Source organism: Rhinatrema bivittatum, chromosome 8, assembly GCF_901001135.1.
Source record: "Rhinatrema bivittatum chromosome 8, aRhiBiv1.1, whole genome shotgun sequence".
Lineage (NCBI taxonomy): Eukaryota > Metazoa > Chordata > Amphibia > Gymnophiona > Rhinatrematidae > Rhinatrema > Rhinatrema bivittatum.
In genome coordinates, this window is record NC_042622.1 from 240,928,748 (window position 1) to 240,950,132 (window position 21,385).

Genomic DNA, 21,385 nt, shown 5'->3' on the forward strand with positions numbered 1-21,385 from the left:
CACACCGACCAGGGCAGTTGTGCTTCATAGGTTACACAGACAGTATCACCTATCCCATCTTACCGCTGTCAAACATGACAAGCTGAAATCCTTTCAGATAATTTGGAGGCCGCTGATGCAATGGCTAAAGGCTCAGAACCCTATTCCATAGGGGATGCACAATTCGCTAATTGACTTTTTGGGCATATACACACATACACACGCAAGCTTCTCTATACTTTGGACAGGTGGTGTATGGGTTCATAGATAACACACGGACACAGGGATCGATTATATATTAGCAAGGTTTATTGGTACCAAGACAGACATCTTTTAGAGCAATGTGTTTCAAGTGGTAACCTGGATTGGGGGGGGGGGGGGAAGGGGATTGGGATATGGTTTTGACGGTACATATGTTGGCCTTTGTTTGTTCTCGGCTGCACATGAGTATACTTCACCAAATGTTTTGGAACGTAATTGTTCTGTATATGTCATACTCTTGGTTGTTTTTTCCATGGTATTGTTACTTGGTTACATTTTGTATATGTGCTGTATTTCCAATAAAATTATAAATTAAAAAAAAAAAAAAAAAAAAGAACCTAACTGGCTGTGGGGGTCAACAGGAATAAATTTAGTATTCACCACTGTAATGTAACGCATGTCCTCAGGTGGAGAGAATGCTGAAGTTGTCTATGGTTTGCTGTGGGGCATGAAACTCTGATCTGTGTAGTCTCTCTCAGCCATTCTGGCTCTTGCTGTGGACCTTAATGACACAGATTAGACAGAAGAGCGATAGGCTGCACAGCAGTTCTTATTCCCTGTACGTACCCAGATCAGTCCAGGCTCCTTTTCAGTCCAGATTCCTGGGTTTTGCCTCCCTGCCAGCAGATGGAGACAGAGAAAGTTTCACTGACATTGTACATAACTCATTGTGCCACCTGCCTGTGTTGCCAACCTCGCTTATTTCCTGCGAGTTTGGACTTTTTTTTTTTCTAGTGATTTGCTTTTTTTTTTTTTTCCAATTCGCGGGTTGCTTATTATTGGGCGTTTTTTTTTCTTCTGTCAATCGCATATTTTTGGGCTTGGTGTGTGGGAGTTGTGCCCAGCTGTCCCTGTGATTGGCGGCTGCTGCTGTTGAGGCCTGTCCATTGTCAGAGGAGCATGTGGGCAGGCAGGCACTGACGGCAAGCAACAGTGTCTGGTGACCAAGGAAGATTTTATGCAGTACAGCAGGCTTGAATGCTGAAGGGAGTGAAGCTCTTAACTGGCAACAATCAAAAAGAAGAGGCACCTGGAGGAGGAGGAATGAGTGTGCTAGGAGGGGGAATGAGTTTGAGGAGGCCAGAGATGTGCTTGGAGGGGGTGGGGAGGGGAAATGAATGTGAGGGGGGCAGATGTGCTTTGGGGGGGAGTGCGTGTGTGGAGGCCAGATGTGCTTGGGTGGGGGGAATGAGTGTGAGGGGACTTTTTTTTTTTAAATTTTCACTTTGAAGGAGTTACAGAGTTTGGTGGCTGAGACTGGAGTGGTGGTTCACCAGTCAACCATACAACTGGCCTGCATGGGAGGGTTACTAGATAGAAGCCATTACTGAATAATGAATTGTGAGTTTGAAAATGTACTTTTAGGGCATACTGTCTGGAATAATCTGTGTAATATCATGTAATCCACAAAAATCTGATGGACATTTTATGGGGTTAAATACTATTGCAAGCCACTGTATTTCCTCCATTACACTCACAAAATTATTTTTTAAGTGTTTTCTGTGTATAAATACCTTCTATTAAAAGTAATTTTAATCTCATGTATTTTGGGTTTGTTTTTTTGGGAAATAGTGCTTGTTCTTCCATGATTACCTGGCAACCCTGCCATCTGTAGTCCCTCAGTATTTCTCTCTCCAGCAGATGGTAGATGGTGTAAAACTGCAGTCTGAAGAGAGAGAAAAAGAAGATTAAAAAACAAAATTTCTGGATCCTCCCAGGGGGTTGTGAGGTCCTGGTGGGGCCATCCCCTTTGGTTTGAGGTGGACGCGCACATACTTGTGTAGGTACTTGAGCGCGTAAGTCCGTGACCTAGCCTGGTGTGTGTATTTGTGTGGGTACTTTTGCGAATACAACCATAGCCTATACAAGCTCGTATTTGCGCATGTACTTGTATGCGTACGACCACAACCTAGTCTTGAACGTGTATTTGTGTGCGTCCGGGATGGGTGTGCGTCTTCGCCTAGCTGGCATTGGTGTCCGCACAGGAGGCTGCCTAGTGCCAAAGTTCAGGAGAGCTAAGCACTGGGAACAAACAGGTCCAAGCACCTTGCTATCTGTGAGGCTTGACATCTGATAGCAATTCAGTCCTCACTCTCTCCATTTGTGTCAATGCTGTTTAGATGCTCAAAGCGATTTGAGTACTACAGCTTTTGCCCATGTTGGGCTGTCCCCTTGGCCTATGGTGTCTCTGGAGGGGAGTGGAGTGGGAGGCAAGGCAACGGTCAGCTCTCCTCCCTTGTTCTCGAGGGCAGAAGCTTTCCCAAGAGAGAGAAATTGGAGAAAGCACGTTTGGGCCTATGGGCTCAGGTATAGATCCATCCTCCTTCTCCTGGGTGGAATGTTTCCAGGTTCTTCTTACCTTTTTGCAGGGGCACCCAGCGAAGGTGAAGCAACCTATTGTGTAGGGATCGCATGCTCAGGCCTCCCATTTGTCAGACACGGCGGGCAAGTGCCATAGGGAGACTGAACCCTGGAAATGTTCAAGGGGTTTTGGATCATGAGACATTGAAGAATTCCAATGGGGAATTGGCTTTCTCTTTTCTACAAAAGGGAGAAATTGTGTATGATTGAGAGCCACTTTGGACTCTGCTCAGATTTTTTCTTTTTTCACAGCAATGTCTTGCTGAGTCTGTTGGCTTAGACACTGAACAAGCTTAGTGTGGCCAGAGGTCAATTTTAAGTTAAGCATCCTGTTTCTTTTCCCTCCGTATCCAATTCAAGAGATATTGGATTTAAAGAAGGTAAATGTGGCTCTCAAGGTTCCCCGTTTTCCATATGGAAACTCTGAGGTCCAACTCTGAGGTCCCTCATAGCGGCAGAATGCAAGGTGATACTTCTTGGCATCTCTCGCCTTGATAGAGGCGTATCTGCACATAACCATCAAGCCGGAGCACCAGAGGTTCCTGAGGTTCATAATCCTAAGAGAACATTTTCGGTTTCGAGCCCTTTCCTATGGCTGATGACTGCTCCACGTACCTTCACCAAGGTGATGGTGGTGAGGGCAGTCGCATTGCAAAATGAGGGTGTGTTGGTGTATTCGTATCTGGATGACTGGCTCATTTGTGCAAAATCAGATGACTTCTGTTGACAATCAGTATAAAAGGTACTGATGCGCTTGAAGTCTCTAGGATAGGAGGTGAACCTAGCAACAAGACATTTAATCCTCTTACAAACTCTGGAGTATCTGGAAGCTCAGTTCAACACACTGCGGAGAGAGTGATGAAATTGAAGAGTCAGATTCTGCTAGAGCTTTCGGTGCCCAGTGTCTGGGACTATTTACAGGTCCTGGGTTCTATGGCATCGACACTGGAATTAATGCATTGGGTATTCGCACATATTCATTTATTTATTTGTTTGTTTTTATATACCGACATTCAAACATGGGTATCACATCGGTTTACATGATAACTTGTATGATAGTGTGACAACAGGTCATATTATCTTTACATTATAACTTGTAAAAACTGCATCTACATACTGCTTTAACATTATAACTTTAGAACATATGTGGCCTCTGCATTGATCTCTTCTCTCCCTCTGGAATCCCTTTTTGGAAGAGTTTCATCTTCCTCTTCTGTTAGAGGGAGAAGCCAGGGACAGTCTTTTGTGATGGCTTACTCGCACCAATCTCAAGTGAGGTGTGGAATTGGAGATTCCAAATAGCATAATAGTCACCACCAATGCAGGCCTCTCCAGATGGAGGGCGGCTTGGCAAGATCAGTCGGCGCAGGGCCAGTGATTGAAATAGGACGCCTCATAGTCTATCAGTCAGAGACAAGAGTGGTGCATTTCGCGTTGCTTGCCCGTCTGCCAAGGTTATGCGGCCATCCAGTACAGATCCTATCAGACAATGCAATGACAGTGGACTACATTAACTATCAAGGTGGAATCAGGAAGTGGCACGAGAGGCCTGGGAGTTGATTCTCTGGGCAGAGCAGTACTTGGAGCGGCTAGCAGTGTCTCACATCGCCAGAGTGAACAACATTTAAGCGGATTTTATCAGTCAGAGAAAGTTAGACCCTGGGGAATGGGAGCTGTCGGAAGCAGCAATGAATCTCTTTCACTGAAAATGGGGATATCCCAACCAAAGAGAGCACCAAGACACCATGGCTTACAGCCGCTGAACAGAACACGGTACAAAAGAATCTGAGCTCTGGTACTGCCGTGAACTCGAGGAATTCTTTGTCTTCCTTTATGTGGCCTATGGTGGGGATTATGGCAGATAGAGAAACATTCAGACATGTGATCCTGGTAGCTCCAGAATGGCCACATCAACCATGCTTCCCAGATCTGATCGACCTGGCCTTAGATAGGCCCCTGAGGTTCGGACATCGGTCGACTGTTTTCCACCAAGGCCCAATATTTTTGGATCAGGCAACTTCACTTCTGAGAGGAGACTACTGAGATGGAGGGGATATTCTGAATTGGTTATTTCCACCTTATTGCAGGCTAGACTACCTTCTACATCCTTGACGTATGTGCGAATTTGGAGGATCTTCGAATCTTGGTCTGCTGTTGATGGAGTGCAGCCTCAGTCTGTTCAGGCTATGGTGTCACACATTTTGGCTTTTCTATGGAAAGTTTCTGGTCAAGGGACAGGTGTTTAATGCTCTGAGAGTACAGGTAGCAACATTGGGTTGTCTCCGGGGTAAGGTGCAAGGGTATCCACTGTCCGCACATCCGGATGTTATACGGTTCCTTTAGGGAGCTAAGAAGAAGTAAAACAACCAATAAGGGCTGAATAACATAGTCTGGGTAAAACAAATAAGCATGGGTGTAGCTTGCTTATTGCGGCGGTTACTACCCCTACTACCCCTAACTAATCAAGCTTGATATTTCACTCGGATGCAGCTCCATCACTGCTCTCTACATTAATGGTGGGGGTGGAAGGGAAATAGAACCAAAGAGCTAAGAGAAACAGATAAGTATGAGAAAAAAATGTGTGAAGCTTGCTGGGTAGACTGGATGGGCCGTTTGGTCTTCTTCTGCCGTCATTTCTATGTTTCTATGTAAGAACTTGCGTCCTCAGATGCAGAACCTTTGTCCATCTTGGAATCTGAATCTAGTCCTTAGAGGATTGTGTGAAGCTCAGTTTGAACCACTAAAGAGAGCTACAGTTAAGGACTTGACTCTTAAAGTGTTTTTTTTTTTGTTTTTTGTGGCTATTTTTTCAACCAGAAGAATTTTGGAGCTCCAGATGCTGTCGTGTCAAGATCCCTTCCTACAGATGTCTAATTCGGTGGTATCTTTATGCATGTGCCTTCTTTTCTGCCTCAGGTAGTCTCAGTGTTCTGTCTTAGACATTAGTGCTTCCAGCTTTTATGAATTTGGATTCCTCTACGCCTCATGCGGGAAAGCTTAGGCTCTTGGATTGGAGGCATGTATTATTGAGGTATCTAAAAGTCACTTATGATTTCCATAGATCGCATCACTTCTTTGTAGATTGTATCACCTCTTTATACTGTGGAGTGGTCCAAAAAAGGGAAATAAGTCATCTAAGGCCACAGTTGTGCAATGGCTGAAGGAAGCAGTCGAGTTGACTTGCATTTCTAAATGGCGCCCGCTGCTGGGGGGTTTAGGGGCACACTTGATGCATTCTCAGGCAACTTCCTGAGCTGACACAACAGGTGTGTCTGTATGAAATTTGCTGGGTGTTTACTGGGAAGTCTTTGCACATTTTTGCTAGGCATTATCACTTGGATGTGGGGGATCCGGCTTCCATGTGCTTTGGTGAGAGTATTCTACAAGCGGAACTCTCCGTGTCCCACCCAAGTTAAGAGGAGCTTAGGGTACATCCCTGGAGTCTGGACTGATCTGGGTACGTACAGGGAAAGGAAAATTGGTTCTTACCTATTAATTTTCATTCCCGTAGTACCACAGATCAGTCCAGAGACCCGCCCATTTACTTGAGGGGGGGGGTGGGGGAAGTTCGCCGCTCGTACTGTTGCTTTGTATATAGTACAGAGTTGTCGAAGGTTTTCAAAGCTGATTGCTTATGTTAAATTTGGGAGATGAGTTTTCCATTGTCTTTTTGGGCAACTTCACCTTCTTTTGGCTCATTGGAGGGAAGCAAATTTGCTTAGAAATTTATGGTTGTTGCTGTCATCTTGGCTTAGGTACAGGTCAGTACTGAGGGACTGCAGATGGTATACTGAGTTATGTACAGTGTCAGTGAAACTTTCTCTGTCTCCATCTGCTGGCAGGGAGGCAAAACCCAGGAGTTTGGACTGATCTGTGGTCCTACAGGAACAAAAATTATCAGGTAAGAACCAATTTTCCAATGTTTTAGTGCCATCGGTAGCTGGAAAGCGCTCTAAAAAAAAAATTTAGAAAAATTACCCAGTGGAAATCGAGAGATGCATTATATCATGTCGGCTGGAGTCACTCTGTATTCTTTCTCGCACAGGTTTACAGCAGCTCCGAACATCTTGCCAACCAGCTGAGCCTAGGTTTCTCGTCCGCTGAGCGGAGCCGCAGTGAGGAGAAAGTGGATGGAACGGAAAGGTGGAAGAGGTCAGCATCGGGAGAGGGAAAGAAGAGTCATCAGATAGGGCCAGGGAGCAGGTAAGTGAGGGGACAGGCAGAAACAGGGAGCCCATGAGGGGTAGGAGCAGCTAACACTTGGACCTCAGTAAAGTCGGGCATCGTACAGAAATAAAGACCCTGTTCCTCTATATGGACTTGTAGTTAATTGGTGCTGGATTACACTGTCTACCTATGCAGTTGAAAACATTTCTGTTTCTCTGTCCTTTTAAATTTTGCTTTGTTTGTTTTTCCTCCCCTTTTCCCCAAAACAGACTGAGGTCATGGACGTCATCCAGCTGTTCCCACCACTCCTCGCAATACGAGAGGAGCAGGAGCCCCTGCATGCTGAGCAGCGCTTATAGCCTGGAGACAATGCCGAAGTTTGCCTTCTCCTCTGAGGACGAGAGCTCTGACCACAGTTTCTCAAAGCCCGAGAAACCCATCTTCATCCTGGGAGAGCCCCGGACCACTACAGGAGGGGCCAAGGTCTCATCCCTGTCAGGTAGGTAAGCTATGCCTGCCGCCGATGCTGTGGCGATAACTAATCTTATCTTCATGTATCGTCACTTGCGTTACGATTCTGTGCTTACTTTTTGACAACCCCTCTCCTCGTCCCTTCCACCCCTTAGGGAGAATGTTATTTGGTGTTTTTTATTTTTTAATGCTTGGAAGTAAAAGAAAGAGAGCACAGGCACTAGAAAGGAGCCAGATCTACAAGTCCATAGATGGGGTAAGGCAAAACCAGGACTGGATCTGCCTATCTGGATTGACCTGGGTCCTGTGAGTGATTTCCCCCCCCCCCCCCCCCCCACCACACTGGATCCCTGTTAAGTGTGATTTATTTACAGCAGTGCCTTGGTACAAAATAATTATATTTAGAAATCAATTTTTTCTCAAGCTTTTTATTGATAAGATCAATTATAAAGATACAAATATCAATATTTCCATCTTTTCATGGTTTTCATCCCTATCCCCTCTGCCCCCACCCACCCATCCCATATATAGTCTGAACAAATATCGCTATTATCCATCTCGGATACATCTACCTCTCAAGCAAAAATCGCTAGGGTCAACAACACAGAACTTGTTGTTCCAATCCAGGAATTAAATTACTGCTGTCTAAGAAACAGAAAATAATCTCTCCGTGTGGTTTTGGGGACTACCTGATGGGATATAAAGATTTAATGTCCTCTGACAACGCCTCTCTGAACGGAACCTACACACCCCAAAAGTCCAAGGATCTGTTTTTCTCTTTATTCCCATATAAAGCTTATTCCATTGTAAATAATTCAGTCATGCGTAACTGCCACAGCACAAGCGTAGGAGGATCTTTTGATATCCAAAGCATTATAATCTTGGCAACACAGCAGGCCGTAAGTAAAATCTGACAATAACCTTTCCCCAAAAATTGACCCTGTTGTCTGTTGTCATGCGACAAACTGTCTCGGAATCGTGAGATCCTGGGATCACTTTTTTTTTTCTTTTTTTTGCACCACTGTAAGCGCTCCCTGTATTTGATCCAGAGGGTGATGTTACGCCATCCTGGACCGGGGGCAACCTGAAAGCCACCAGTTTGCTATTTAATGAGTAGAGCAGGCCTGCCTGCATGGTCTGGTCTACTGATGTGGTCTGTGGCTTCTGTGACACCCCCACCCTCCAGACTCCCTCTGATGCTTCTCTTTTGTTTTGTTTCAGCCGACATGGGGAATCTGAACCGGATCCGGCTACGCAGCAACAGCACGGGTGCCAAAAACTCCACACCCCGAGCGCTGGACCCTGGTGCCAGCCGTCGGCTCGGAGGCCCGAGAGACGCCCCGGAGAAGCAGAAAACACCTCTGGGGAGCCGTGTCCCCAAGTCTGCCTCTGTGTCAGCATTATCTCTCATCATTACCTCAGGTACATGGGAAGGGCTTGTATGCAGGTTTTCATCTCTTTGGAAGGCCTAAAACAATATTTTAAAATCCCCAAACAGAAGTGTTTAAAAAAGAAATCTGCCAAGTCCCTTAATCCACTGCACATCTTGGAAGGGGAGGGCGAGGATTATTTTGAATAATTCTTTAAGGATGCTGAAAGGTGCACAGGAATTAGCATATCTGAGATATTTCAAGATAACTGGAGAGCAGAATCTGCCTTGGACCGTTTAAGAGTGTACGTGGAGTATTTGGGAGTTGCAGGTCAGGACTGAGGTCTGTTGGTAGCCCTGTGTGTGGATTCAGACTATGAAAGCACTGTAGAGGGGGCCTTCGGAGGGCTTTGACATCCATCATTCTTCATAGCTTGTAAAAGCCACATCATTGGTAAAAGTCGTTTTGTTAACTTCCAGTAGGTAGTGTCCCGCTGGGGCTGTGTGTGTGTCCCCAGTGCTCTCCTCCCTCTGAGCTCAGGCTTCTGAAGAGCCTCCCTCCCCCCTCCATGACAGGTTTTACAGTTTTGATGGAAGGCAGAAAGGTTATGGGCAGGGTTCAACTGGTAATGAAGGCACTTGGAACTAGATATTTTTTGTAGCGTTAATTAAAATGTATAATATATTTTTCATTCCCTCTCCCAACTTCCTCATACCCTATCACCAGTAGGGTTAGCAGTCGGCTACATATTTTTCTTTTGCCCACCACCCCGCCTCCTCACCTGGACTGGCTGATGGTCCTGGTTTCATCCCCATTACATTACCTGGAATTGTGGTTTCTTCAGAATTATATCTGCATGCCTCTATTTCAGGAATGGCCAATTCTGCTGGTTTTCAGGATATCAGCAATAAATATGTATGAGATAAATTTGCATATGCTGGCACTCTGTATGTAACTTTCTCATGTATATTAATTATAGAGATCCTGAAAGCCCGACCAGCCCTGGGGGTCACTGGTACAGGTTTGGGAAGCCCTGTTATAACCTATTTGTCTTCTGCAATCTTTTTAACTTCTGTAGTAAGCACAGAGTTTCAAGGTCCTCTTCTTGTATTGCAGATGATTACGGAAATGGATCCCTGATGAGCCCCATCTCCCCACGCTCCCTGTCCTCGAATCCTTCTTCCCGGGACTCCTCCCCAAGCCGGGACTCCCCCCTCAGCATCACCAGCCTGCGGCCCCCCATAGTGATCCACAGCTCTGGGAAGAAGTATGGCTTCACCCTGCGTGCCATCCGTGTGTACATGGGGGACAGCGATGTGTACACTGTGCATCACATGGTCTGGGTGAGTGTGCTGGCCCATTAGGGGCGGGTGGGGAGTGAATGGAGAGCAGAGATTCCTGTTAGCAGTAAAATTTATATACAGGTATGAAGAGTCCCCGCTCCAAAAGAGTTTACTTTTCAAAACTGGTCCCTGAGACAATTCGGGATAAAATGACTTCTCCAGGGTCACAGTACGTGCAGAAGCAGGAGCTGAAGTCTGGTCTTTTGGGTTCCTATTCCTTTGCTCTGACCACAAAGCCCTTGCCCCCTTCCATAAGAAGAGTCTGTGAGGGAGAAATGTTTCCTAAAGAAGTGTGTAGGAACTGAAGAATAGTGACACACCCATAATCTGAGAGAAGTTTTTAAGTGATATATCTATTTTAAAATTTGTACGGAGCAGCACAGTTTCCTCTACATGGCGGCCACACCGTGATATAGGTGTACAGGATAATTTTTTTTCCCCTGTACATACCCGGATCAGTCCAGACTATGGGTTGAGCCCCCCTTCCAGCAGGTGGAGGCAGACCAAAGTTCTGAGGCTTGCCCATATAAGGATGGAACCCACCCTGGAACCCTCAGTATTTGTCTGTCTCCAGCAGGTGGACCAGCTCACCCTGTGGTTCCCTGTTAGCTTGCCCTCTGTGCTCGTTGGTGTTTTCTTCTTTCTTTCTGGGGCAAGCTCACGCAAGTACATTTTTAGTTTGCCTTTCTTACATATTTAAAAAAAAAAATAATAATTTTACAGAGAAATTTTTCTCTGACTGACTGTGTTGGGGTAGACAATTCTGTCTCCCTCGCTCTTGGGGTTACTAGGGGGATTTTGCCCCTTGATTTTTATCAGCCTAGGTTCCCTTCCCAGTGACCTAGTATGGGTGATACTGGTGGTGCCAGTCCCTCTCCCCACTTTCTCTGCTGCCATTCCCCGAGATGTATATTCCTCGCTTGGGCTGTCAGGGATGTCTTTTCCCCTGTCTCTGTGAATAAAAAAAAAAGAAAAGAAATAATAAGGGAGATTTTGTATTTTATCACAGAGGACCATTCCATTTTTGTTTAAAAAAAAAAAAATAGTAAGGCAGCAGCTTTTTGTGAGGTGGGAGCAGGGTTTAATCTCCCGCCCAGCTCCTCAGGGGCTCCCCAGTCAGCTGTTTTTAATTGACATCGCAGCTGTTTTTTTTCCCCTGCTCATGCCGCGGCCACTTTCTTGTATAGTGTGTGGAAAGTCGGCCTCCCGACTCTCCCGCAAGGGGGTATGCTCCAGGTGCCTTTCGGGGGGGGGAAGACTCCTCTTCGGTTTCGCATGCTTTTAAACCTCAGGGTCGGACTCCCCGATGTACAGCCAGGCCGTTCCCATCTCGGGAACGGTGGTCATTTTAGGTGTTTCTGAGGAAACACAGTCTAGTTCTCCTGGGGCAGAGGACCCGATTTCTTCACTTTTACCCCCCGATTTGAGCCCGGTTCGCTCTTGGGGAGGTGGCTCGGACCCCCCCCCCCTCACCTCATCCGCCCCCTCCCCCTGTGGGAAAATCGTCCCGGACCCGTTTTTCTTCGGATTTTGTTCTTTTGCTTCACGAATCTTACTTGACTAGCTTACAGAGGGAGGTGGAACCCCCCCCTATAGTTCCCCCTCCTCCGAATCGTCGTCTTTTGCCTGTGCCGTCCCCCATTCCTATTCCAGACCCTCCGGACCAGTTGGATGAAGGGGTGAATGTTATCTCGGCCCAAGCCCTCCCACTGTAAGGCGACGATCCCCGTGTTCTGCGCTTGTTTCAATGGGAGGAACTAGAGCCTCTTATTCCTTTTGTTCTCCAGGAATTGGGAATTGAAGCCCCCCCCAGATTATTCTGTGGCGGCAGCAATGACACCTAATGCGACCCGGTCCTGGCGAGGCTCAGGGCGTTACCGCGTACCTTCCCTTTTCATCCAATGCACCGCTTGCTCCTCCTCTGGGAATGGGAGTCACCAGAGACGGGTCTTCGAGTTGGTAGGGCTATGGAAAAGCTCTACCCGCTCCCTGAGGACTGCCTGGACATGTTAAAAATTCCAAAAGTTGATTCTTCTGTTACTGCAGTGACAAAACGTACCACCATTCTGGTGGTGGGCGCCACAGCATTACAGGATGTGCAGGACCGTAAGCTTGAATTTTATTTGAAGCGCATTTTTGAGGTTTTAGCTCTAGGAGTCCGGGCAGTCTCATGCAGCGGGCAAGCCTTAGGTGGATGCAACAGTTACTCAGCACCCAGGACCTCCCATCTACAGAGGCTGAGCAAGCTGAACGTTTGGAGGGTGCTATAGCCTATGGTGCGGATGCCCTTTATGACTTGCTTCGGGTCCAAGCAGAGGCTATGGTTTCTGCTGTCTCAGCCCGACGTCTTCTATGGCTACGTAATTGGTCCGCTGATGCTTCTTCTAAGGCTCAGTTGGGCACTCTTCCTTTTAAGGGCAAGTTGCTTTTTGGTGAGGATCTGGAGCAGCTTATTAAATCCTTGGGTGAGAACAAGGTCCACAAGCTGCCAGAGGACCATCCTAAGCAGTCGAAGTCTTTTTTTTTCCCGACTTGCACTCGCTTCAGGGGGAACCGCCGATACGGTAACAGGGCCCGTGGATCCTTCCCCAGGGGAGGCATATCCAGGTCACAGTCTTGATCCCATTCCTTTCGTGGCCGTCGAGGCTTTCGAGATGGCCATCAACAACTCACGACTGCTAAGACAGCTCCCCATTGAGATTCGGCCGGTCTATTCCTCCGCTCGAAACTTAGGTGGGCGTCTTTCTCTGTTTCTCGAGGAGTGGGCCAAAATTACATCCGATCTCTAGGTTCTCGAAGTGATAGAACATGGCTACGCGTTAGAGTTTGCCAGGGACCTGCAGGACCTATATATCGAGTCCCCTTGCAGCCGTTCCAAGCGGTCGGCAGTTTGTCACACCCTGTTGAGACTTCAGGAATTGGGGGCAATCCTTCCGGTACCAGTGCAAGAACAGGGCGCCGGCCAGTATTCAATTTACTTTGTTGTTCCCAAAAAGGACGATTCCTTCCACCCTATTTTGGATCCCAAGAGGGTCAATCGACCTCTCAGGGTTCCCAGTTTCAAGATGGAAACCCTGCGTGCAGTAACTGCGGCGGTCTGTCCTGGCAAGTTTCTAGCTTCCCTCGATCTGATGAAGGCCTATTTTCACATCCCAATCCGTCGGGAACACCAAAGGTTCCTTCGTTTTCAGATCCTAGGCCAGCACTTCCAGTTTCGAGCCCTTCCCTTCGGTCTCGCGACTGCTTCCCGCACCTTCACCAAGATAATGGTGGTCGTTGCGGCAGCTCTCCGATGAGAGGGGATATTAGTTCATCCTTATCTGGACGACTGGTTGGTAAGGGCCAAGTCTGCTGCCCTCTGTGTGCTCGCGGTAGACAGAGTATTGGCCCTTCTCACTTCACTCGGCTGGATAATCAACTACTCCAAAAGCATTGGCCCTCACAAGAGCTAGAATTCCTGGGCGCTCTTTTCAACACCCGGGTCGGGAACGTTTTTCTCTCGGACTCACGGGCACTCAGCCTGATCGATCAATTGAACATTTTCGTCTCTCTACCGCTTCCCACGGCGTGGGATTACCTGCAGGTTCTAGGGACAATGGCTTCCACGATCGATCTTGTTTCCTGGGCGTTTGCTCATATGCGTCCTTTACAGAAAGCTTTGTTATCCCGTTGGAAGCCAATATCCGAACAATACCAGGAGATTCTCCCTCTCTCCGACTCTACCATTGCCAATATACAATGGTGGTTCTCCCCGGCTCATCTTCTCAAGGGGATGCCTCTTCTAACTCCCTCTTGGATCATAGTGACAACGGATGCCAGCCTCTCCGGTTGGGGGGGCCATCTGCCAATCCCAAATGACTCAAGGTTTCTGGTCCCTGTCCCAGTCACGTGGCACATCAATCGTCTACAAGCCCGAGCGGTTCGCCTGGCCCTCAAATTTTTTCTTCCTCTGATTCGCCACAAAGCAGTCCGGGTGCTTTCCGACAATTCCACCACGGTGGCCTACATAAATCGGCAGGGGGGGACTCGAAGTCGTCTAATGGCGCTAGAGGCCAGCAAGCTTTTTCTCTGGGCAGAGTGGCACTTGGATCGCCTGGCGGCCTCCCACATAGCGGGCAAGGAGAATGTTCAAGCCGACTTCCTCAGTCAACAGCATCTCGATCCCGGCGAGTGGGAGTTGTCAGACGTAGCGATGGACCTAATCGTGCACAGGTGGGGTCCCCCTGACCTGGACCTCATGGCGACACTATCCAACGCTAAGGCTCCCCGGTTCTACAGCCGGTGGAGGGAGCATTGTTTGGAGGGGGTGGACGCGCTGGTTCTTCCCTGGCCCTCCAACGTTCTACTTTACGTGTTCCCACCGTGGCCGTTAGTGGGGAAGGTTCTACGGAGAATAGAGCTCCATCGCGGACCGGTCATTTTCATGGCCCCGACGGCCGTGGTTCATGGACCTCTTTGTCTCTGTCACCTGTCCCATCTTCTGCGGCAGGGTCCCGTATTTTTCGACCAGGCGGATCGCTTCTGTCTACCGGCATGGCTTTTGAACGGAGACGTTTGAGATGCAGAGGATATAAGGAAGAAGTTATTGCCACCCTCCTTAGGGCTCGCAAACAGTCAACATCGCTAACCTATATTCAAGTCTGGAAGGTTTTTGAAAATGTCTGCGAGGAGCTGGGTGTTTTGGCACGTTCGCCTTCCGTTTCGGTGATACTCACCTTTCTTCAGCGAGGTCTCTCCAAGGGTCTTTCGGTCAGCTCCCTGCGAATTCAGGTTTTGGCTCTTGGTTCCCTCCTGGGCTCCATTGAAGGTCGGGCGGTCGCCTCTCATTCGGATGTTGTACGTTTTCTCAGGGGCGCTAAGCACCTGAAACCGCCTGTCCACTCTTTTTGTCCTTCGTGGAGTTTAAATTTGGTACTTCGAGCTCTTTATACAGTGCCGTTCGAGCCTCTCCGTCATGCCACTCTCAAAGACTTGACTCTCAAGACTGTCTTCTTGGTCGCTATTTGTTCAGCCAGAAGAGTGTCTGAGCTCCAAGCTCTATCCTGTTAGAGACCCTTTCTTACGTTTCTCGGACTCGGGCGTCTCTCTCAAGACCGTACCTTCTTTCTTACCTAAGGTGGTTTCGTCTTTTCATATTAATCAGTCCATGGAACTTCCTGCTTTTTTGCCAGAGGATATCGCGGCGTCTGGTAGTAGTGATCTTTGTCGTCTCGATGTCAAACGAGTCTTATTGCATTATCTTGAGGTCACTAATGATTTCCGCGTCTCCGATCATCTTTTTGTCCTGTGGAGTGGACCCAACAGGGGGAAGCAAGCTTCTAAGGTTATGATCACTCGCTGGTTGAAGGATGCGATTTCTTCTGCCTACATTTGCAAGGGCCGAGCAGTTCCTGAAGGCCTGAAAGCTCATTCTTTACGTTCTCAAGTGGCCTCTTGGGCGGAGTCTCAATCGGTGTCGCCGCAAGAAATATGTAGGGCGGCTACATGGAAATCTCTTCATACTTTTGCTCGTCACTACCGACTTGACGTTCAGGCTCCAGTTTTTGGTTCCTTTGGTTGGCAGGTGCTTCAAGTAGGACTCTCTGGGTCCCACCCTTTGTAGGGAAGCTTTGGGACATCCCATAAGTGCAAGGTGATGCATATAGGGAAAAATAACCCATGCTATAATTACACAATGTTGGGTTCCATATTAGGTGCTACAACCCAAGAAAGAGATCTAGGTGTTATAGTGGATAACACATTGAAATCGTCGGTTCAGTGTGCTGCAGCAGTCAAAAAAGCAAACAGAATGTTGGGAATTATTAGAAAGGGAATGGTGAATAAAACGGAAAATGTCATAATGCTTCTGTACCGCTCCATGGTGAGACCGCACCTTGAATACTGTGTACAATTCTGGTCGCCGCATCTCAAAAAAGATATAATTGCGATGGAGAAGGTACAGAGAAGGGCTACCAAAATGATAAGGGGAATGGAACAACTCCCCTATAAGGAAAGACTAAAGAGGTTAGGACTTTTCAGCTTGGAGAAGAGACGACTGAGGGGGGGGTGGATATGATAGAGGTGTTTAAAATCATGAGAGGTCTAGAACGGGTAGATGTGAATCGGTTATTTACTCTTTCGGATAGTAGAAAGACTAGGGGGCACTCCATGAAGTTAGCATGGGGCATATTTAAAACTAATCAGAGAAAGTTTTTTTTTACTCAAATCACAATTAAACTCTGGAATTTGTTGCCAGAGGATGTGGTTAGTGCAGTTAGTATAGCTGTGTTTAAAAAAGAATTGGATAAGTTCTTGGAGGAGAAGTCCATTACCTGCTATTAAGTTCACCTAGAGAATAGCCACTGCCATTAGCAATGGTAACATGGAATAGACTTAGTTTTTGGGTACTTGCCAGGTTCTTGTGGCCTGGATTGGCCACTGTTGGAAGCAGGATGCTGGGCTTGATGGACCCTTGGTCTGACCCAGTATGGCATTTTCTTATGTTCATGGTACAGGGAAAGGAAAATTAGTTCTTACCTGATAATTTTCGTTCCTGTAGTACCACGAATCAGTCCAGACGCCCGCCCGTTCTTCTGTCCGCTCAAATTCTTTTTCCTTCTTATAGGATTTTCTTTTTCTATCTCTGCATCGTCTTCCTGGAATTTACTGATAGGCACCGGAAGCATCGTTACGATGATCAGGGGTAGATATACAAGGGGAACAAGCTATCCGAGGATAGGAAGCCGTTCAAGAAGTCCTTCAGTGCATGGGCCCATTATCGAGACACACGGCGTTTCAGGTCGGGGAGGAGTGGCCCCTCCTCCTCCAGTTCCAGGCAGTCAACAACTTGACAGCAGTCCTTTCGTGGATCCTACAGGCAGACACGAGGCGGCTCCAGCCAAGGAGCTGGAGCCGGAAAGCCTGCCCAATGATGTCGGGCCCGCTCACTCATGTGTGGCGGTCAGGGGCAGACTGTCACAGTTTTTCGAGGAGTGGGCCAAAATCACCACAGACCAGTGAGTTCTGGAGGTCATAAGAGTAGGCTAGGCCTTAGAATTTTCTCGCCCACTGAAGGAGACCTTACTGGAGTCGCGCTTCATTTCCTGCAACAAGTGGGTGACAGTAGAGGAGACGATTCGAAGATTGCTCAGTCTGGAAGCGATTGTTCCCGTTCCCCTGGATGAGTTGTGGTCCCGAAGGAGGACACCTTCTGTCCTATCCTGGATCTTCAGCAAGTGAACATAAGCTTGAGGGTCCCTCACTTCTGATGGAGACCCTCAGAACGGTTATCGTAGTCGTCTGCAAAGGGGAGTTCCTCGCCTCCTTGGATCTTACAGAAGCCTACCTCCACATCCCGATTCGGAGAGATCATCAGCAGTTCCTGCGTTTCAAGATTCTGGGACAGCATTTTCAGTTCCGGGCTCTCCTTTTCAGCTTGGTGATGGCTCCATGTCGGGAGGGAGTGTTAGTCCACCCTTACCTCGACAACTGGCTGATTCGCATAAAGTCGGAGGAGGATTGCTTGCGAGCGATATGCCAGGTAACTCAGTTGCTCCAGTCGCTGGGCTGGGTGATCAATGGAACAAAAAGTCATCTGATCCCATCGCAGTACCTAGAATATCTGGGAGCTCACTTCAACACTCGGGACGGCAGGATGTTCCTCACAACGGACAGGATGTGCAAGTTGCAGGAACTAGTTCTTCATATTCTGCATCTTCCGTTACCCAGAGTGTGGGACTATCTGCAGCTTCTGGGCTCCTTGGCGTCGAAGTTGGAGTTGGTGCCGTGGGCCTTTGCTCACATGAGGCCATTGCAGAGGGTGCTACTGTCTCGGTGGAACCCGGTGTCGGAACAGTACCAACTGCCAATACGACGAGTGAGGTTATCAAATTTGCGGATGATACAAAATTATTCAGAGTAGTTAAATCACAAGCAGACTGTGATACATTACAGGAGGACCTTGCAAGACTGGAAGATTGGGCATCCAAATGGCAAATGAAATTTAATGTGGACAAGTGCAAGGTGTTGCATATAGGGAAAAATAACCCTTGCTGTAGTTACACGATGTTAGGTTCCATATTAGGAGCTACCACCCAGGAAAAAGATCTAGGCATCATAGTGGATAATACTTTAAAATTGTCGGCTCAGTGTGCTGCAGCAGTCAAAAAAGCAAATAGAATGTTAAGAATTATTAGGAAGGGAATGGTTAATAAAACAGAAAATGTCATAATGCCTCTGTATCGCTCCATTGTGAGACCGCACCTTGAATACTGTGTACAATTCTGGTCGCCGCATTTCAAAAAAGATATAGTTGCGATGGAGAAGGTACAGAGAAGGGCAACCAAAATGATAAAGGGGATGGAACAGCTCCCCTATGAGGAAAGGCTGAAGAGGTTAGGGCTGTTCAGCTTGGAGAAGAGACGGCTGAGGGGGGGATATGATAGAGGTCTTTAAGATCATGAGAGGTCTTGAACAAGTAGATGTGACTCTGTTATTTACACTTTCGAATAATAGAAGGACTAGGGGCATTCCATGAAGTTAGCAAGTAACACATTTAAGACTAATCTGAGAAAATTCTTTTTCACTCAACGCACAATAAAGCTCTGGAATTTGTTGCCAGAGGATGTGGTTAGTGCTGTTAGTGTAGCTGGGTTCAAAAAAGGTTTGGATAAGTTCTTGGAGGAGAAGTCCATTAATGGCTATTAATTAATTTTACTTAGGGAATAGCCACTGCTATTAATTGCATCAGTAGCATGGGATCTTCTTAGTGTTTGGGTAATTGCCAGGTTCTTGTGGCCTGGTTTTGGCCTCTGTTGGAAAAAGAATGCTGGGCTTGATGGACCCTTGGTCTGACCCAGCATGGCAATTTCTTATGTTCTTATGTTGTCACATCAGACCAGGACCAACCTGGAGTGGTGGTTATCAGAGACCAACTTGCAGAAGGGCATGCCCCTCGAAGTCTCAGATTGGGTCGTCGTGTCGACGGATGCAAGTCTCCAAGGTTGGGGAATGGTGTGCCTGGGTCATGCAGCCAAGGGCACGCGGTCCATACAGGAATGGTCCTGGTCTATCAATCACCTGGAGACGAGGGCGGTTCGCAGGGCGTTGGTGTCGTTTCTACCTCAGATACAAGCAAGAATGGTTTGCATCTTCTCGGACAACGCCACCACAGTGGCGTATTTCAACCGACAGGGTGGCATCAAGAGTCCGGTCGTGGCTCGGGAGACTTATCTTCTCTTTGCTTGGGCTGAAATTCATCTGGAGGGAATCGCAGCCTCTCACATGGCAGGAGTGGACAATGTGCAGGCAGACTTCCTTAGCCGACATCAGCTGGATCCCGGGGAGTGGGAAATTTCCCAGGAGGCCTGGAACCACATTTGTGCCAGATGGGGGGCTCCCCAGCTGGATCTCATGGCGAAGCGATCCAACTCGAAGACAGTACGGTTCTTCAGTCGAAAGAAGGAAGTCAGGTCGGTCAGTCTGGACACTCTCGTGTGCAAGTGGCTGACCGGGATTCTGCTCTGTTTTTCTCCCTTGGCCCCTCATTGGTCGCGTTCTTCGATCTATAGAGCAACACCCAGGTTCAGTGGTCCTGGTGGCTCCGGAGTGGCCACGACGTCCTTGATTTGCAGACCTCGTTCAGCTAGTGGTGGATGGTCCGTTGCGTCTGGCCCACCTCCCGGATCTCCTCCATCAAGGACCCATGTTTTCGGATCAGGAGGATCGCTTCTCTCTCGCGGCCTGGCTTTTGAAAGGCGGCAGCTCCACATGAAGGGCTATTCGGAACCAGTGATTTCCACCCTCCTACAGGCTAGACGTCCCTCCACTTCCATGGTGTACGTTCGGGTGTGGAAAGTGTTTGAGGGATGGTGTGATCAGCACGGCGTGACACCCTTTTCGGTGACCATTCCCCACATTTTAGCCTTTCTGCAACAGGGCTTGTCTAAGGGCCTGAACTACAGTTCCCTCCGGGTCCGGGTTTCAGCTCAGGGGTGCCTTGGGCCAGGTAGGGGGCAAGCCCCTGGCTAGCCATCCGGATTTGTCCGTTTCCTAAAAGGGTTAAAGGATCTTCGCCCTCCAGTTCGTAAGTTGTGTCCGGACTGGAACCTTAACCTGGTTTTACGGACGCTTTGCGCTCCACCCTTTGAGCCGTTGCGTCGGGTCTCCCTCAAGGACCTTACTTTTGAAAATGTTTTTTTTGGTGGCCACTTGCTCTGCTATACTTATCTCCGAACTGCAGGCTCTCTTCTGTCGGGATCCTTTCCTGCGCATTTCGGCGGATAAGGTGTCTTTGCATATAGTACCTTCCTTCCTACCCAAAGTGGTATCTGCCTTCAATGTGAATCAATCTGTGGAGTTGACCGGGTTTCCAAATTGGACTCGGGACTCGTCGTCGGGTAGAGATCTTCACCTGTTGGATGTGCGCAGAGTATTGCTCTGGTATTTAAAAGTCACTACTTTCGAAGGTCGGACCATCTTTTTGTGGTGTTTGGGGGTCCAAAGAAGGGTGAGAAGGCATCCAAGACCTCCTTGGCTCGATGGTTGAAGGAGACCATCTGTTCGTCCTAAATTGGCAACTGTCGACCTATTCCGGCGGGTTTGAAAGCACTTTCTGTTAGAGTGCAGGCGACTTCTTGGGCAGAGTGTCAACTGGTATCACCTGAAGAAATATGTAGGGCCGCTGTATGGTCCTCTATGCATACCTTTACAAGACATTACTGTCTGGATGTAAGAGCGCCGGAAGGCGTGGTCTTTGGGGAAAGCGTTCTAAAAGCGAGTCTTTCGGGTTCCTGCCTGGTGTAGTGTGGCTTTGGTACACCCCACTGGTCTGGACTGATCTGGGTATGTTCAGGAAAGGAAAATTGGGTCTAACCTGCTAATTTTCATTCCTGTAATACCACAGATCAGTCCAGAGGCCCACCCTGGTAGACCTGCCGCTATCCGCGCATCCACTTGAGGTCCCCCCTTCAGTCTCGGTAACATAGTAAATCGAAGGTGAACCCAACAGTGTGGGAAGGCGGGTGAGATTCCTGTGGACTAACATCCTGCTGTCCTAGGAGAACACCTGCTACAAGTAAGAAATTGCGCTTTCTTCTAGATCAAGCAGGATCGTAGTCTTCACATGTGGATAATTACAGAGCTCCAGGCTGCCCCCTGTGATCAGGACCCACAGTAGCCGAACAAGGTGCCAACAGGCACAACACAACTGCGGTGCTCTGGGAAACAGGGACAGTGTGGACCTACAGAGAGCACAATGAGAACAGTTGGGTTCAGGACTGGAATAGATTGTGGAGGACAGACTGGCCAAAAGCACTGTCCTGGCGACTATCCCTGTCGAGACCGTAGTGAGCCGCGAATGTGTGGAGAGAACTCCAGGTCGCGGCCCTGCAGATTTCGGCGACAGGGACCACATGCAGATGGGCCACTAATGCTGCCACAGCCCGCACAGAGTGA

At 48.1% G+C, this 21,385-nt stretch overlaps 1 protein-coding gene across 3 annotated transcripts in view; it reads left to right on the plus strand.

The window, feature by feature from the left end:
- The window catches only part of MAST3 (microtubule associated serine/threonine kinase 3), a 248,094-nt gene that overhangs the window by 204,225 nt on the left and 22,484 nt on the right, over positions 1 to 21,385 (plus strand). For all 3 annotated transcript variants that reach the window (XM_029614319.1, XM_029614321.1, XM_029614320.1), the window contains 4 exons: positions 6,647 to 6,804; positions 7,038 to 7,267; positions 8,461 to 8,661; positions 9,726 to 9,952. In XM_029614319.1, coding sequence (XP_029470179.1) covers positions 6,647 to 6,804; positions 7,038 to 7,267; positions 8,461 to 8,661; positions 9,726 to 9,952 — 816 coding nt within the window. The remainder of the gene's footprint in view (positions 1 to 6,646; positions 6,805 to 7,037; positions 7,268 to 8,460; positions 8,662 to 9,725; positions 9,953 to 21,385) is intronic.